Source organism: Ursus americanus, chromosome 1 (assembly GCF_024610735.1).
Source record: "Ursus americanus isolate L20-20 chromosome 1, mUrsAme1.1.p, whole genome shotgun sequence".
Classification (NCBI taxonomy): domain Eukaryota; kingdom Metazoa; phylum Chordata; class Mammalia; order Carnivora; family Ursidae; genus Ursus; species Ursus americanus.
The window spans coordinates 84,665,706-84,684,261 of record NC_142127.1 but is presented as its reverse complement, the minus strand read 5'-3'; the positions used below and the strand labels follow the sequence as shown (position 1 = coordinate 84,684,261).

Here is an 18,556-nt window from a genome sequence, read left to right as displayed (position 1 = left end):
CAGAGTGTTCCTACCTCAGGCAGACCTTCCTGTCCACCCTTCTCAAACTAAATTAGGTGCCCCGTGTTATGCTCACACACCATTCTTTTGCTCTATAAAATCTACCACATTCGTAATATATTGCTTGTATATTTGTTAAATGTCTGTCTTCCTCACCAGTCAGTTGCATGAGGATACACACCGTGAGAATTTGTTCTCCACTTTACATTCCAGCCTCATCACAGTGTTGTTGGTACATAGTAGGTTTTCAACAAGTATGTATTAGATGAGAGAGGCAGAAAGATAAGGTGGAGAGCTTCCAGAGTAAATGTCTTAGAGATAAAACAGTTACAGGGTATCAAAGTCCAACATATGTTGCCCAGTATGTGGATTGCTGTAGGGGAACACAGATCAAGATTTTGGGCAAATTGAGGTTATACTGTAGAACAATTTGCTCAAGTTGGGATGAAGAGGAAAGAGTGATGTTTTAAAACAGATGTCAAAATGGGAGAAGCTGAAGTAAAGCAGAAAGAATAGACTGCAAAAATGAGGCTAGTAAAAAATGAGTTTCAGAAATAGTAAAAAAAGTATATGGTCTTTTCTTCCTTGGCAGGTGAGTTAGAAGTTTATTGAGGGCTGTGAGCCAAGGGGAGTGGAAGGGAACTATGTTTAAATGAAGTTCAGAAGGTATCATGTTTATATAAATAAGGGGAAGAAAGTAGAGGATGATATGTTCATAGTAAAACAGGTATCCTAGGACCCAGTTCAACAGGACCGATAAAGGAGAAGACAGAGACAATGAACCTAGTTGACAATGGGCTATTGAGCACAGTGTATGTGCTTAATAAGTATTACTTTGTAGACTTGTTTAGTGCAAATTCACTTATTTCTAGAGAAACAGCATTTAAAAACCCAAAACTGAGTAACAGTGATAGCAAACAGAAGCTTTTTGTAATATGTAACCCCATGTCTTAAAATGCAATTGCATGTAAATATATTTAAACTATTTACATGAAATGTTTTTGACTAAAAGTATATTCTTGTCATTTTTAATATTCTCACACAGTGATAAGGATTCCTCACAATATACAGAGATACCTTGGTTCAATATATAGAAATTCTTGGTTCTGAAAAATAGAACTTCATTTGCTTTGTACGTTTAGAAATGATTAATCCTGCCTTAGATAGCTTTTATTTAAGACTGTTTACCAAAATTATGATCAGGAAATATTGGAGTTTACGCGCACCTCAAATACAATTTAAAAATTTGGTGAGTTTTTATTTTTTGGTTTTTGTTTTTAATCAGAATAGCAAAATTTCTATGCAGCTCTGAATACCTTGCCTTGTTATACTTATTTCAATTCTGCTTGTGACCAGTGTCATAGCATGGGTTTGTAAGGTGACTGGAGTTAGGGATACTATCTTTGACTATGAAAAGAGTGGTCTGTTTGTCCTCTGGGCAAAACAAAGTGATTCCTATGTCAGATGAGGGCCACTGACCTGATTCACACTGTGCTTCACTACCGAGGGCTTTGGCACAGACCAGCTGGTGTTTTATGTTTTCCCTGCATTCATTCAAAACCAAGAATCAAAGTGCTCTGTGATATCCTTGTGAATTGTCGTACAGTAAAACACGTCTCTTTCCATAAGTGTGTTTTTCTTCATTAATTCTTTGAAGTTTTGTTTTGTTTTTCTTTTTTTAATGTGAGCATCGAAGTATTTTACCTGGTATACTGAGATATGGCTCTCTGGCTACTAGGAAATAATTCATTTCCTGAATGTGAAATGCATTAGTAAAATAAAAAAAGAAGAAAATGTCACTATCATCGTATAACTAAATAGGTTAGGACTTCAGTGGTTATTGTTAATAATCCTGACTCAGAGCACCTAGTAGGTTAATTCTTAGTAATATAAGAACAGTGCTGATGTGGGAGAATACACTTATCTGCTGCAAAGTTTTGCATGTATGAATAGCTATTACCAAGGTGGAAAGAAAAGAGAAACTCTGCTTTTATCTGTACTTTTTCTCATCACTTGAATTCTTTTTAGTGTCTTTGGTACCGTACCGTGAATAATCTTTTCATTAAACAATGACATTCCATTTATTGCATTTTAGTTTTCTTTAGTAAAAATTCTCTGTCCTTATCCCCCCAAAAAATAAATTAAAAAAAAATTCTCACCATGTATCTAGGACACTCCTGATTTGTCTTTTGAATGAGTCAAAGCTGAGAGAATTGTGTAAGAGCAAATGTTAGTGTTACGAGTCAGACAATTTGAAGACTGATCATCAGCCCCTCATGGTCTAGGATACAGTCAGAGTGTGAATTTGATTCAGTATTTCCCTTATCACCAAAGGTACGATCTGCCTTATCTTCTTGCCGTCTTTTAGTCTTGGTAGAAGTTTATTAGCTTTTCTTGCCTAAATCAGAGTGTGGAGGAGGAACAGATTTGAGACTGAAAAGCATATAAATGCTTCCTCCACACTATCAAAAGTCAGATGTTAATTTTGCTTTGGATGAGACTGACGGCACACTAATCTTGAGTTCTCTTCGCAGTGGGTAAACCTCACAAGTGCAACTACTGTGGACGAAGCTACAAGCAGCGCAGTTCACTGGAGGAGCACAAGGAACGCTGCCACAACTATCTCCAGAATGTCAGCATGGAGGCTGCTGGGCAGGTCATGAGTCACCATGGTGGGTAGAAACGGCATTCACCGTTTTCATTCCCCCTCGCTGCTTCTGTAGTTCTTTAGGGATTAAACAGTTCTCCCTACCCTTGAGCATGAAGATAAAATCTTACTCTTTTTTAAACAATTTTAGATCACATTAACTTTGCATGGGTTTATCTTCTTAAGCACTTGAAATGAGTTGAGCTTTGGGACCCTTGGCGAACAAGCTGTACTGAGTTTTTGTGAAACTCCCAAATTATTTCTGATAACATGTGTTTGAATTAACATAATAATGACAGCCGACTTGGAATACACCAAAGGAAGATAGTATTTACTCTTCTCTTTCATTGGCTGCACCAAATAGTTAGAAATCGTTCTAGGAAAGTCTATAGAGTTCCTAAAAGGGCTGGTTGTGTATTTTCATTTCTCATAGGTAAGTGATTAGTGATATAATTGATATAATTGGAAATTTTTCTAATCTGTTTTGTGATTTATCTTGGAAATTACTCATTTTGCTTTCTACAAGTGTAGGGGACAATCTAGACTAAAATTAGGCACCACTTCCCTCCACAAGAATCAAAACCCAAGCAAAACATCCTCGTCTCCGCAATATACAATAGCAGGTAGGAAGGCAGCTTCTAAGGTTTATCAATTAATAACTCTCTATTACTGAAAAATTAATGTTGATAAATCAGCCTTACAAAGGAAAGTTATGAATTTTAGTTTAGATTTGGAGCACCCGTCTTGTCCTATTAATTTTATATTTGTACTGATTAATTTTATCATTCATATAAGTACGTATAAAAATCTTAACTTATTGTTGCATTTCTATCTTTTATTTTAAAAAGCTTTAGCTAATATCAAATAATGTAATTGGAGAATGCTGTAGTCATTTTCAGAATATAAATATCTATTTAGCAACTTATAGACAGCTCAAGCATTATTTGTGGGTTTTGTTTTGTTTTATGTAGTACATACTGTGGAACAGTGTTTATTGGATAGCAAGTGATTATTTGTTTTTTTGAGTTGGGAATTTAATTTAAAATATTTATTTTGTTACCCTGAATAATTGAAGCATTTCTTCTTGAGGGTAGTTTATATAATCTAAAGAATTATTTTATTCTATTTGTTGTTGTAAATGAGTCCTCTATTTTTTATCATCATTATTAACTAACATTTTTGAAAACCTGTGTTTTATGTCTTAGTAAATTTGATATTGCAAGCTTGCATTACCTGGGCTTATGAGGGTAGCATAAGATCCAGAGCAGGGAATTTAAAATGGTGGCTCTAAGAGTCCAACAAACCTGGCCTGGCTGTGTGGCGTCTGTGTCACAGACTTGGTGTGAGAACTAAATGTGATTGGATGTGCAATAAATACCCATTAAATAGTTCTTTTCACTGTTACATTTCAGGACATTAAATATTAAGAAATGTTAAATGTTCCATGCCCTATAAAGTTATGTTACTTACCAGCATTAACTTAGGTATTTGAGGTTTCATTTGTCGTTTCTGTTTAAATTGTTGTTTTTAGAGGTGGCTTGAAGCAGGGTAACTGATGGAGGCTTGAAGGCATGCCAAAATTTTCTAAAGACACCTTGTGGTACTACTACTAGTACTAGTTTTCCATATATGTCCTCTCCTTGCTTTTTTGACATTTGATTGGATTATTAATTACATTAATTCCTTTTCCATTGCGTTTTTTATAAAACTCAATGGAAAGTGTGTTGCACACACATCTGAATAAGAAATAGAGTCTCTTCTAAAAGACTTCGTGTTGTTACAGGGAGGTAACTTTATATAAATAGTCAACACTTAACTATGAGTTGGCAAATTAACCAGTTATAGAATGAGTGCTGACGAAAAATTAAGCAGGCGTAGTTTGGGGGGAAAAGACTTCTAAACAACCATAGCATCAACTCTCATTTCCCAGATTGCTTAGCCCTTAATAATCAGAAGCCCTTTATAGGTTGCTGTAAAACTGGAACAGAATGGGGAAAGGGGGAAAGACACAGGTGCTAGGTAGAGCAGGGGACAAAGCCAAAGACAAGTCTATGGGGAGGGTGGAAGAAGGAGATAGGTTTTGGTATCATTTATACACCCAAATATTTGTTCTTCAATATTGGATATAGTTTTAACCACATAAGTTTATATTAATGTTATTTCATGCTGTATTTCTTCTGGGCATGTTGTAATAATAATTTGAGATGATCCTTAATCTCCTTTTTATTCTGTTAACACTCTCAATGCAGAATTCGGTGTATGGGGTAGGAATTGATAAATGCCATAAGAGGAAAAAGTATGGGCAGAATGCTTCTAGAGTTCATCATTAACCTTGCCTCACATACATAGCTTGGCACATATCTCCTTTTAAAGACAGCCACAGTGAAATTCATATTTATCCCCTCCCTTACTATCCTGATATATCTTGTCTATTTTTTTAATCTTTTATTTTAGTGGTAGAGGTGGGGGTTGCCATCATTGTGGTTGCCATTAGCTCTTTGAAATTATTATTCTTTTTTGTTTTGTTCATATCTGACATAATTATGTCTCCTAGTCTCTCTTTCCTAAAACATGTTCTTCCCCATGTTGACTCTTCTAGGACAGTATATCTGAAGTCAAAGAGGCATTCTTTCACTTCCTTCAGGAAACATTTATTGAGGGCTTGCTAGGTGCCAATTTTTATGAAACATTCTGGGGATATAAAGATAAATGGACACAATTTCTTTCTTACATTTATAGTACGGTAGGAAATAGGTACTTCAAAGAAAGATGAATAAAATGAAGCAACTGCTCTAATAAAGACGTGTACACACTTCTCCAGGAGCACAAATGTAGAGCTGACCTAACTCTGTCTCGAGAAATCAAGGAACGCTTCTTACATGCAGTGTTTGGTTAGTACAGGAGGTTGAGAAAAATTGTACAAATGAGACAAATTCACAGAGACTGTATGTTCCAGGCAGAGCAGTTGCCACAGGCTAACACTTGGAGGTACAAAAGAACATTAGCAGGTTCCTGGACCTTGAACATAGTTAGAGTTAAAGAAGTGGTAGGAAATAAGACTGACGTGATTGGTTGTAATGCAAAAATGGAGCCTTTTATGCTAATCCAATGTTTGAATTCCATTGGGGTTATCAGTTTTGTGTCTTGTAAAGAAAAATGTCACCAATGTAGAATATAGGACAGATGCCTGACTGATGTGTGAGGAGAGACTGGAAGTGAGAATGCCAAGGAAAAGATGAGAAGGCAATAGCAGGAGAGGAGAACAGGGTGAAACACTTAGGACATATTTAGGAGGTAGACTAAAAAGTTTTTGAGTTTGAGAGAAAAGGAGAAAATCATGACTTGTAGTTTTGGAAATAAAGATAATAATAATGGATTTTAGGGCAGATTATCTTATTTGAAAATTATCTTTATACTCATTTTTCAGGTCTGTTTAGCTTGAAGAAAAAAACTTTAAACGCCAAAGTATGTAATTAGCTTTTACCCCCTTACCGGAAGACAAAAATGAAAGCATGAACCAAAAGATAGCTAGCTTTAAAGCAAAGAACATATATTCTTAAGTTTGTGCTTTTGAATTATTTGAGAAAGGGAAATTCTTTATTGCAAGTTAGGGAACATAATTGAGAACCTGTAAACTTCTTCAACTTGTTTCCATTGGGTAACATTATTTCCTTCATGAAGTCATTCAGGGAAAATACATTGAATATTATATTTGTCTCGTATCATAAAAGGTACTAGAGACACAACTAAAATGCAATCCCTACATTAAGGTTACTTACCAGCTACTGGAAGAAATAGACCAGTAAACAAACAGAACACTGTCTGACAGGCTTTATAGGGGCATATAGGATAGATGTCCAAATCAGACTCTGGGTGTTCAAGAGGAATTTCTGGGGAAAGTTATGTTTGAGTGGAGTTTTGAAAGGCAAGACAGCCAGCTAAATAAATGGAAGAGTCTTTATGCAGAGAGAACAGCACGTGTGAAGAAACAGAAGCCTAAAGAACATGGTGAGTTAAGGACCTACAAGTAATTGGTGTAATTAGAGCGCAGTTTGTAAGGGCAAAAGAAATTAGAAGGTGATAAGGTCAGAGAAAAAGTCTGTGAAGACAATATCGGGCCAGTTGTGCTAATAAGCAAAGAATTTTGTACTTTAACCTAAAAAATAATTGTGGATTAACATTTAATTGCTAGTAACATAGGACATCAATTAGAAGAGTCAACAGAAGCAAGTAGACCATTGCAACAATCTCCTGATTGGTCAAGTTGGGGTGAGTAGTCTGGTATATACAGTTAAAAATTGAGAGCAACGGCAGATATAGAACCTAAAATACATAGTACCTCCATGTGTGTATACGAGGAGGAGGTGGTAGAGAGAAGGGAAAGGAGACTGGGTGAAAGGAGGAAAACCTAGCATTTGCCACAAGTATTTAGCATGGATGACCAGGTAGATAGTGGTGACATTCAGGAAGTTGATAATTAGGAAAATAGGAGAAGGCTTGGGGTGGGAAATGGAGATTTCAGTTTTTGACATATTATCTTTTAGGCACCTGTGAGAGACTGAACCACCAAGTGAAACTGTCGGAGAGGAAGTTAAATATATAGATCTCAAGTTTTCAAGAGAGGTCTGGGTAGGAACTATGTATTGGGAGCCATCATTATATAGGCAGTAGCCTGAAGTAATACGTTTTCTAAAGTTATATGGGTAACTATAGAGTGAGACATCTAGAAGGCCAACAATGTACTAAGAAGAAAAAAAGAAAGAAAAAAAAAAGCCATGAAGATGAGTAAGAGCAGAAAATGAGAGAATGGGAAGAGTGACTTCACAGAAGCCAAAGCAAGCGAGTATTGGCACCATCGGATGCTATCAAGAAAATAAGAGAACTCAATTTTTTTTTTTTTATATTTGGCAACATGGAGAAAATGTATGACAAGGTAGAAGACATCCATTATTTTTGCCTGCCCTACATACCTTCTTCTTTTGATAACAAAATTTCCATTTTCCTTTAGAAAACTGTCTCCCGTTGCATGAAGCCATGTCAGGACTGTCAGCCTAGGTTCCCTGCCTTCTCTTGGCCAGAGGGTGGACATGTGACTTAATCCATGTCCCTCAGACTCTATCCTCTTGGATTTTGAATTCTGAGTGGACTGTTTGGTAAAAATAGCTATGTTGGGAACACTCTTAGGTGCTTCTGTCTTTAAGATTTATCAATATGATGAGATAATGAAATAATAGAAGTATAAATATATTTTTATCTTGGTTAAAACATCAAAAATAAGGCCAAGAAAGAGATTTGATTATGAAGTTTGCTCTAACAAGTAAGATTAGTTTATTGGTGTTTTCTTTTAGCATATATAAATCTCTATGTGATTGTTGCATTATTGAATTAACTTAAGAACTTGTTTTGTGTTTCAAGCCCAAACATTGTACCCAGATCCTTGAAAGCAAAAAAAAAAAATTCAGATTAGTTAATGTAACTGAGAAAATGTAGCAGATCTTTTCCCAATGGCAGACCTTAAAAAATATGTCAAACTTGTTTATGAAAAGTCAACACTCAAATTATATCTACAAAAGAATAATGTAGCATAATGGCTAAGGGCCCAGACTCTAGAGCCAAACCACGTAGGTTCAACTCATATATTCCCTACTAACTAGATGTAAACCGCAAGGAATCTCTGAGGTTTATTGCCCCATCAGTAAAATGGAAATGGTACTTATCTTGAGGGGGTTATTGAAAAGATTAAATGAATTATTAAATCCAGTCTTAGAACAGTACTTAGCACATAGTATATATCAGTTATTATTATTATTGCTGATATGTTAGAAACAGGATCAGTATTTGATATGTGAAGGGCTGATGTAAAATAGAAGTAAGACCAGAGCTCTGACAAAGTCATTGTTTTCAGTTCACATGAGCTTCATTGAACTTGGGACAAATCATCTGAATTGAGGTGGATGTGGTGTGGGACAGTTCGCACACCCAGGTTTCGTTTTGAGTGTTGAATGTGTGCAAATATGAAAATTCAAGGTTAGACTTAGAGCAAAACTGCCAAGTTTTAGACTACTCATTTCAAAACTAATTAATGTATTCAATTTGGGGGCAAACCCTGTTAACCAGTTTTGCTGTTTTTTTTAGCAAAATTTACAACAACAAACCTTTTTTTCTTTCCTTCTTTCATTTTGGATCCTGGTTTGTGACATATTTTCATCTTCAGTCCATACATGGCCTGTTTTTTAGCTTTATAGTTATGTTTAATAATGTAGTGAGTGCCTATAAATCCACCAGTCAAAACAGAAGTTAAGATTTTGACAATAATCTGTATCTAATTAATGGTTCCCAATCACATTCATCCTCCACTGCCATTCCGTCCTCCTTACCACCCTTGTTTGAATTTTTTGGTCAGCCTTTCTTTGCTTTTCTTTTTGAGTACTTGTTTTTATTTTAGTTGTTGCTGAAACAGGACATAATGTTTTATGTTAACATCTTGGGATATGTATTTTTCCTCTTGATAATATCATGGATTATATCAGTATAGAAAATGACCTGAGTGTTTCCTTGTTTCTGAAACTCTTAACTTCCTTCCAAATTAACATCCAGTAATTGTGGCACCTTTTGTCAATTGTAGCCATATCTTATAGACATTGAAGAGTAAATTTTTCTGGCCCATCCACTGGACTACACTAAGGTTAACCCAAAACTTAGATTGAATATCAATTTCTTTAAACATGTCCAAATTAGGAAAACATTCTTCTGTTGCCACTTTCCATTTCTTCAAAATCAGCAATCTGTATTGGTTATTAAGTAGGTCACCTGAATTGTGCACTGGATTTTCTTAACTTTCATCTCCTGCTTTCTCATTTTATTTTAGTGTCCGCCCTTATAAATGAGAATGTATCGTGTTTCACACAGTGGAACTATTCTTTACAAATGAAAGGAGCAGAATAAATCATTTTACAGTATATGCGGAACAAGTAAAGATAGTCTAAGATATGAAACCTTTAGGTTCCCCAACAGTACTGGTACAGATACAATTTAGAGAAAGCAACAATAATCAAGAATAAGTTATGGTCTTTCCTGTGAACATTGGCTTCAGTCATTGATCTCATCTGTCTCAGATATTACTGTATCCTTAAACATCCTTTGACAGTATTTTTACTCAAAAACAACTTTGATAAGTTCTTTGTCTGTACTATAAATGTCCATATCTAATGTCAATATCTCTGAGCTAATCTGTTAGCCCACAGCAACTTAATGAAGAGGAAGCAGCTTTGGAGAGTTTATGTCCAGTGAATTAAAGCAATTTAGTGAGCAAATATGCCGGTATGGAAATGGAATTTTTTATCCTGCTGAAGAGCCCTTTTTAAAATAAATTACAATCATAAAGTGGCCACAGTTTACTATGTGTAGACATGTTCAGAATTAGAATTCCTTCATGAAGGCTGCTTTGTGCAGGTATTTACTGCCAATAGGACTAACAGCTCACTCAGCTCATCAATAGAAGATCTGCTACAGGAAAATACACGGGTGAAAAAAAAAACTGGTTAAATATGGTGCGTTAGTCCGTGTGTCTGTTTAAGCTTTCCTGCAAAACAAGTTGACTTACTTAAATTGTTTTAGAAAAATAAACTCCCAAAGCCTTGAAAACAGTGCAGTTAAAGCGGTATTGATTTTAATCACTGTTAAAAACACTTTCAGAGGAGTAAGCTGAGGAACAAGATGAACATGTTTGCCACCAGTAGTGGCCAGCAGCTTATGTCATTGATCTGAGAGACTCAGATAAAAACAAATCCTGTGTGTGTGTGTGTGTGTGTGTGTGTGTGTGTGTAAAATTAGAGCGTGTACTTAAACACTAAAGATTCTTCTTTCTCCTTTTATTCAAGCATACTAGCTTATGTTTAACACATGTTGACATGGCACATCCAGCTTTGTATCTTTTAAAATGTTGAAGAAATTATCAGATTGCATTTTTTGTATGGTTTTGCATAGTACCTCCTATGGAAGATTGTAAGGAACAAGAGCCTATCATGGACAACAATATTTCTCTGGTGCCTTTTGAGAGACCTGCTGTCATAGAGAAGCTCACAGGGAATATGGGAAAACGTAAAAGCTCCACTCCACAAAAGTTTGTGGGTAAGCATTACAAATGATTTTACTTCTTAAAAGGTGGTTTTAATGGGCAGATGTAGGTCCCATGTATTACAAACATGGATGGTATATTTCAGTACAAGAGATAAATACACATCTCTTTTGTCCATTATTCATTTCCACTTCATGCTGTTCTGTAGGTACCACACTTACACACACACACACACACACACACACACACACACACACACTTAGGTATATGGGCCTAGGAAATAAAAGGAAGACTGATCGAAGTTGCTATCTCAAAGTGAAATTACATAGAAGGTATAGCAGTATATAAAATAAAATGTTCATTTATCTACAAAATAAAAATACTTAATGAAAATGGTGTCGTCTGTAAGCTAGTTTTGTCATCTTTTTTCCAGTTTGCATTAGTGCCAGGTCTTTAAACTCTTTTCTTTACCTGCTATTAATGCTTTCTGTATTTGATCTGGAATTAAAAGAAATACTTTCCCCCCCAAATTCTGCATTAGAAAAGTAATGCAGCAACCTACATTCAAGACCTTTCATATTTGGATCTTTGTTTTCATGCAGCCTATGATTTTGAAGCAAAAAGATTAAATATGATGTATTTAGACTTTTCTTTTTCATATCCAAGCCCTTAGATATTCTTTAATATGCTCAAAGTTGGCATCGTTCTGTACACTGTAAGTCACAAAGTGTCTCTAAGGATGCAAAAAGCATCCAAGTTTAAGAATGTCTAAAAATAGTGATTCTATATAAAGAATTGCCATTAATTATATATGTAATATATCTATTCTTACAGACTTTATATAGGGTAAAAATTAGAAGAGAAAGATTTTCAAATAGATTCTCTCATTCTGGTGTCAAAGAGTATTGTGGAACATCCTGCTATAGGTTGAGTTGGTGAATGGGAGAAAATACTCTCTTTGGTTATTTCAGGGAGGGAAGGCTAATAAAATTCTTTTATTCCAGTAATCACTTAGAGATGATTTCCTTCCAATCTAAAATTGAAGAACTAAAAAAATCACCAAAATATCATTTTAAGACAAGCTGGAGAGATTTATTGACAGAGCTCATTGAAGAAAAGGCTAGAGAACAGCCCTAACGGATCACAGCTGATCCTAGGTCAATTTAAAGCTCCTGCAAGAATACTCAAAGGCCTGCCTTGGGCCCTAAGTAACTTTTCTTCCTGTCTTTCTTGCTTCCTTTTTATAAATAACTATTTTTTAAATGCCATTTCATCTGTTTTTTCGATTGATCAATTTTATGGATGTCCATTAAAATGCCTACATGCCAGCTAGACACTAGTATTGTTGGGAAAACATGGCTTTGTCTTCTGAATCTATTTAGTTCTGTTCTTTGAAATATCTTTGTTTCCTATGACTTAGAGATACTAGTCTCAATTTGATTTGATCACATTCCTTAGAAAAGAGGGACAGATTTTTTTAAACTACATTTTGATTTTTTTAATTTCTAAAAAAATAAGAAATAATAAAATAACATTAGATTTTTATTAGGAATTTAATGGTATTTTTTATTTGGATTATCCTTTGTAGTAAAATATAAAAAAACAACCACACACTGTCTCTAGGACTTTTTTTTTTATAAATTCCTTTTCACCATGTTCCTCAGTTAAATACTGTTCTTTGACCTTATCAAGCCTTCCAGACCAACGATCCTGGAACTTTCTGCATATCTTTTTTGTGTCCTCCTTTCTTTTTCTCATCCAGCTTAGATTCCACAGTTAATCACGTTTACCACTCTCTTGACAATATTCTTGACTCTCTTACTTTGTTGCCTTTCTATCACCTTCTCCTGGTGAAACTCCACTCTCTAGTGAAAAGAGGAGCATCTTTCCCACATCTACAGAACTGCTAGTACCTGTGTAGAAAATCCCACAGCCTTACAAATTGGTGTCACTATAAATCAATGAATCAGTGATCTCCAATATCAGTTGTTCCATCCATATATTCCATCATTTATTCCATCCTTCAACAGTCCTCTCTCCTACTCAGCCCTGTAGCCACTTCAAAATTTCTTCATTCTCCACAAACATTGTATCTCACTCCTTGATGGTATTATAGCTCAGCTTACAGGGAATAAAATCAGTCAAAATAATTTCAATATAATATCACTAGTCTTATAAAGATGATGTGTATTTATATAAATATTTTTTTCCTCTTTGTTTCAATGAAAGAAGTAGCCCTCTTTCTAATTAAGGTTAATTCCTCTTCTTGTGCTATGGAATTCTCCTATCCTAGCCCCCCAAATATCTTACATTATTATTTCTTTTTCTCACTTATATTTTCAACCTTTCCCCTCTCTTGGCATTTCCCCTTTCATATTTAATATGATAAATTCTAATCATTAAAAAAAAAAAAAGTCTTCCCTAAAACCCAGGTCTCCTTCTAGCTACTACCTACTTTTTCCTTCCCTTAAAAAATGGAGTTGTTGAAAGAGTTCTCTATGCTTGCTTTCCATAATCTCTTTCCTTCTACTCACTCCCTAATCTATGCAACCTGACTTTCTTCCCCATGCTACATGTGTGCCATAGTGCCAAGTGCAGCGGACCCTTTTAAGACTATCTTACACAACTCTTAGAGAGCATTTGCCACTCTTGAATAATTAATTCCTTTTGAAATACTTCTTTCCTTGGTATCCATGACATTGATCTCTCTTGCATTTCTTCCAGCTTTTCTGCTCCTTCTCAGTCTTCATTATGAATTTACCCTTAACAGCTATGCAAATGGAGCAAAAGTACTAATGGAGGACTCCATTCATGTGCCTAAATATTTTAATATTTTAAATCAAGCTGAAAAATTATTGTGTTCTACCTTCCTAAATTGGAAGATTGAGTTCAAATAAATATAGAATCCTCAGATTCCTTAGAATTCCACACCAGACCTTGACAGCATGAGCAGAACCACCGCCTGACCTGCAGCCAGGCCTCTCTCTTCGACCTACTTCTGGTTCTGTGCAGTACCAAAAGGGGCCTCATGCACACGTACGTAGAAACCTTAGCCTGTACATTCTCTTTCTTTTCACATTGCACCCCACACACAGTACATAAAGAGTAGTGTGTTGGCCACTCCTCAGGCCTAAGTGTGTGAATACCAGCAGCACAACTGGTACTCAGGAGGATAGACCCTATGAAGAGGACTGTGCTAACCCCTTGGTGCAAGCTCAGTGCCATTTGGGCAACGAATTCTGGGGTCCTGGGTATCCAGGGTATGGTCTAGGGAGTAATCTCTAGATAGGCACATTCCCTTGGCTATACGCATTCTTCATTCCATGAGGAGCAACAGACTCTGTAAACATGGGGCCCAGTGCAAGAATCCAACTTGCCTTGGTCTGTGGGCAGGCATTAAAAATCTTGGTGTTCTTCCAGGTTCTATTTTTGACCTTCTCTTCTTCAGACTTTACCTATGCCTGGGTTATATCTTCTATTCTTGTGGCTGCAGAAGTCACTTTCTATCAACTGATGACTTATATATCTATATCTCAAGCCGATATCTCTCTTCAAAATTTGAGACTATATTTTGGTAGTTACTGGACTATGACTATTACTCAGTCTTTTCCAACGTGCACTGCCATCCACTAAGTGTCCCAAGCCAGAAACTTGGGCTCCATGTTCAACTTCTTTCTCTTTCTCATGCTGTATGTCTAGATAATCACCAAGCCCTAGAAACTATATTTTCTAAATTTCTCTCCATTCCATCCAGTTTTCTCCATTTCCACTGCCACTGTACTAATTCAGTACACCATGATCTTTACGGCAATAACTTCCCAAACCATCTCACTAAACAAATATCTAATCAAGTCACTTCCCTGTTTAACCCTGTTAAAACTTACTGTGCTTAGGATAAAATTCAAATTCCTTAGCTGTTGAATGAGCCCTGTTATTAGCTTTTCCATCTTTCTCCTCTATTTCCACTCTCAGCTATATAGGGAAATGTAAGTAATCTCTTGAACAAATCATGCCCTCTTGCCTCTGAGCCTTCCTACCAGCTGCTCCACCCCCACATTCCTTTACTTGGCTAGTATTTGTCATCACATTCTTATCTCTGATGCCACTTTCTTCAAGAAGTCTTCTTTTACTCCCCTAATTACATATTCTTTTTATTTGACCGCATAGCATGTATCACACTGTATTAATAATGATCCCTAAATTGCTGTCACTTCCTCTAAACTGTAAGCTTAGAGAATGTAGATTAGGTTTGTCTAGCTCAACTTTTAAACTCTTAACATTGTGATATCTTAAACTGAATGCCATGAAATAAGGTCTCATCAGTTTTTTCTTCCATTTTCATTACTCTGATCATTACCCTGATCTCACTTTGGGGACCTCTCTTCAAACCTGAAATTAATACTACCTACCCGAAAATGCTTTTCCAGAATTCAGTTCTGTGGATCAACGTTTTTTATAAACATTACAAATTAGGCATCCATCTATAACAACATACTAAACATTTATAAGAAGTCCACATATATTTTTAAGAGTTTTTATCTGTGAGGTTTACCTATCAAAGTAACCAGGCAATTAGTAGGAGACCGCATTTAGTGGCAGAATTTAATAGATTAAATATACTGTCCAAAGCTGGAAATAGTTAAAGGAGAAAACTTAAAATTACTTCTCCTGCTTTATGCACAGAACTCTTTCATGGTTAATCTTTAGAGACTATGTTGAAGTAAAATATAAATTTGTTGACGTTAATATTAAAGGGGAAACTACAAAAATCCTTCACTCAAGGTATAATATAGAAAATTAACAATGGGTGTACATACCTGCATCATTGCCCATATGTCTGAATAAGGAAGGGGTGGTGTAAAAATGATTAAATCTCCATTTCAAGAAGCAAAACAACAAAACACAGTATTTTCCAAGTTTATAAATCAACTACTTTTGGAAATAACTCCTGTATTTAAACAGTCCTAAATTTCATTCAATTTATCAAACAATACTTTTTTTGAGAGAGAGAGAGAGAGAGAGCACTCGCACACAGGTGGGTAGGGAGGGGGCAGGGGAGAGGGAGAGAGAGAATCTTAAGCAGGCTCCATGCCCAGCACAGAGCCTGACCTGGGGCTCCATCTCATGACCCTGAGATCATGACCTGAGCTGAAATCAAGAGTCAGTCACGTAACCGAATGAGCCACACAGGTGCCCCCCCAAACAATACATCTTTTAACAGTATTTTAATGGTGGTGTTTTTTTAATTCTCTCGGGTGACATATACTGGCTCTCTCTCTTTTTTTCTAATATAGCTGTTAAATCAACCAAATTAACCCTATGTAACAGTGAGGTGACAGATGTTATAACCAGATCACTCTCACTTTTGTGATCTTTGTGGCTTGGTCACTGATGTCTAAAATATGCAAAACAGGCATAGTCTCTGACTTATTTTCACCTGGTATTTCTTCTTTTGCCTATAGTCGCTGAGCTGTAGACAAGTGGAAATTTTAATTGAGAATGAAAATAAGACACTCAATCATACCTTTCAGGCTAGATGCATTTTCATGATGGCATTAAAACAAGTGCAAATGGCTTGTGAAATTCTTATTACTAATCCTCTTTGCAGGTTGAGAGTATTTGTGAGTCTCAGCAGAATTAAAGAGCCCAAATGCTTGATCTAAAGAATAAGATTATCATATTATAGAAAATGGAGACGATTAACTTTGTACATTTATATTTTAATCCAATCACTAATTTTGTTGTATTTTGTTTGTTTCTTACTTTTCTCGCCCTCCTCCTTTCAGGGGAAAAGCTCATGCGATTCAGCTACCCAGACATTCACTTTGATATGAACTTAACGTATGAGAAGGAGGCTGAGCTAATGCAGTCTCATATGATGGACCAAGCCATCAACAATGCAATCACCTACCTTGGAGCTGAGGCCCTTCACCCACTGATGCAGCACCCGCCAAGCACAATCGCTGAGGTGGCCCCAGTTATAAGCCCAGCTTATTCTCAGGTCTATCATCCAAATAGGATAGAAAGACCCATTAGCAGGGAAACCTCCGATAGTCATGAAAACAACATGGATGGTCCTCTCTCTCTCATCAGACCAAAGAGTCGACCCCAGGAAAGAGAGGCCTCTCCCAGCAATAGCTGCCTGGATTCTACTGACTCAGAAAGCAGCCATGATGACCACCAGTCCTACCAAGGAAACCCTGCCTTAAATCCTAAGAGGAAACAAAGCCCAGCTTACATGAAGGAGGATGTCAAGGCTTTGGATACCACCAAGGCTCCTAAGGGCTCTATGAAGGACATCTACAAGGTCTTCAATGGAGAAGGAGAACAGATTAGGGCCTTTAAGTGTGAGCACTGCCGAGTCCTTTTCCTAGACCATGTCATGTACACCATTCACATGGGTTGCCATGGCTACCGGGACCCACTGGAATGCAACATCTGTGGCTACAGAAGCCAGGACCGTTACGAGTTTTCATCACACATTGTTCGAGGGGAGCACACATTCCACTAGGCCTTTTCATTCCAAAGGGGACCCCTATGAAGTAACGAACTGCACATGAAGAAATACTGCACTTACAATCCCACCTTCCCTCAGATGTTGACATACCTTTTTTTTTTGTTTAATATTATTACTGTCATTAATTCTTATTTTGTGGACACAGTGTCATTTGCTCTGCCTAATTATAAGGAAGAAACAGAAGAGAGAAGGGACAAGGGATATTGTTTCTTGATAACTTGGCTTGTTTATTTTGTGGGAATTTAAGAGCAGTTCCATTTCTGCCATGCATAAATATAAGGTGTATCATGCTTTGGGAAAAAAAAATCACTTGACTCATAGATTCACCTGAGAGATTCTAATTTGTCACTGATGTTCAGGATTACGATTGAAGGCAGGAAAGTTCAGAGTTTTCTGGGTAGAACTTTCTCAGTTTAAAGTGGTATAAGTAATTTTACTCTTAAGGGAAGAATTTTGTTTCAAAATGTAAACTGTTTTTTTTTTCCCCTCTAGAGATCATGGAACACAAACACATTGTTACTTTCAGTGATAACTCCTTGGATGAGTTGTTGTGGGTTCTATGTTTACTTCCCCAATGGAATTTATAATACGGTATGCTATACACTGTACCATATAGCAAAACTTTTGAACTACAGGTAGTTAAGGACACCTACGATACATCTGAGGTCCTATGATCTTATTTTTCTAAACTTAAGCAATGTTTTCCATAGTTTTGATGACTGGCATTTTATAGACACCCTGGCAGCCTTACTTTTAACACCTTTAATGAATAGTATTTTTATCTAGTTTTAAGAATAACATATGGTCTAAGAGTGGCTAAGAGGCAGTCAGTAGTTTCCAGAAAGGACCTCTACTTTTCATACATTTGTTTGGGAAGTTTTCTTTTAAAGTTGTAATGTGATGGCAGCATAGTATGCGTATTTGTTTCTAAAAGTATGCTTACGATTGTCACTTTATCAGCATTTAATCAGTGTTAACCAGTCAGCAGAAAAATATAATTAGGCTAACAGTGGGGGGGGGGGAACCAACTCAGAAATCCCTTTTCTGGTATGTCTCTTTTCACTGGTTTTTTCAAGCTGTGACCACCCAGTGTTCTATCCATAGTCCATCATCTTTTACTATTTGAGTGGAAGATCATAAAAATCTTGCTATAGTTTTTTGCTTTCCAAATCTCGGGGCAATTACTATTCTACCTGAATGTGGTAACTTGAACCCCATAAGGTTGTGGAACTAGGGCTATTTATTCTAGTATTTCTTCAATAATAATATTTACCGCTTTTGGTGCAAGGAAAAGGGAACGTCTTTGTAACCTGTA

The 18,556-nt window shown here is 36.3% G+C and overlaps 1 protein-coding gene across 8 annotated transcripts in view; it reads left to right on the top strand.

Annotated features, from left to right (window-relative positions):
- The window catches only part of IKZF2 (IKAROS family zinc finger 2), a 144,569-nt gene extending 126,300 nt beyond the window's left edge, over nt 1-18,269 (top strand). For all 8 annotated transcript variants that reach the window (XM_045806657.2, XM_045806652.2, XM_045806655.2 and 5 more), the window contains 3 exons: nt 2,535-2,672; nt 10,634-10,777; nt 16,511-18,269. In XM_045806657.2, coding sequence (XP_045662613.1) covers nt 2,535-2,672; nt 10,634-10,777; nt 16,511-17,235 — 1,007 coding nt within the window. In that variant the 3' untranslated portion in view covers nt 17,236-18,269. The remainder of the gene's footprint in view (nt 1-2,534; nt 2,673-10,633; nt 10,778-16,510) is intronic.
- The last annotated feature ends 287 nt before the right edge of the window (nt 18,270-18,556 follow it).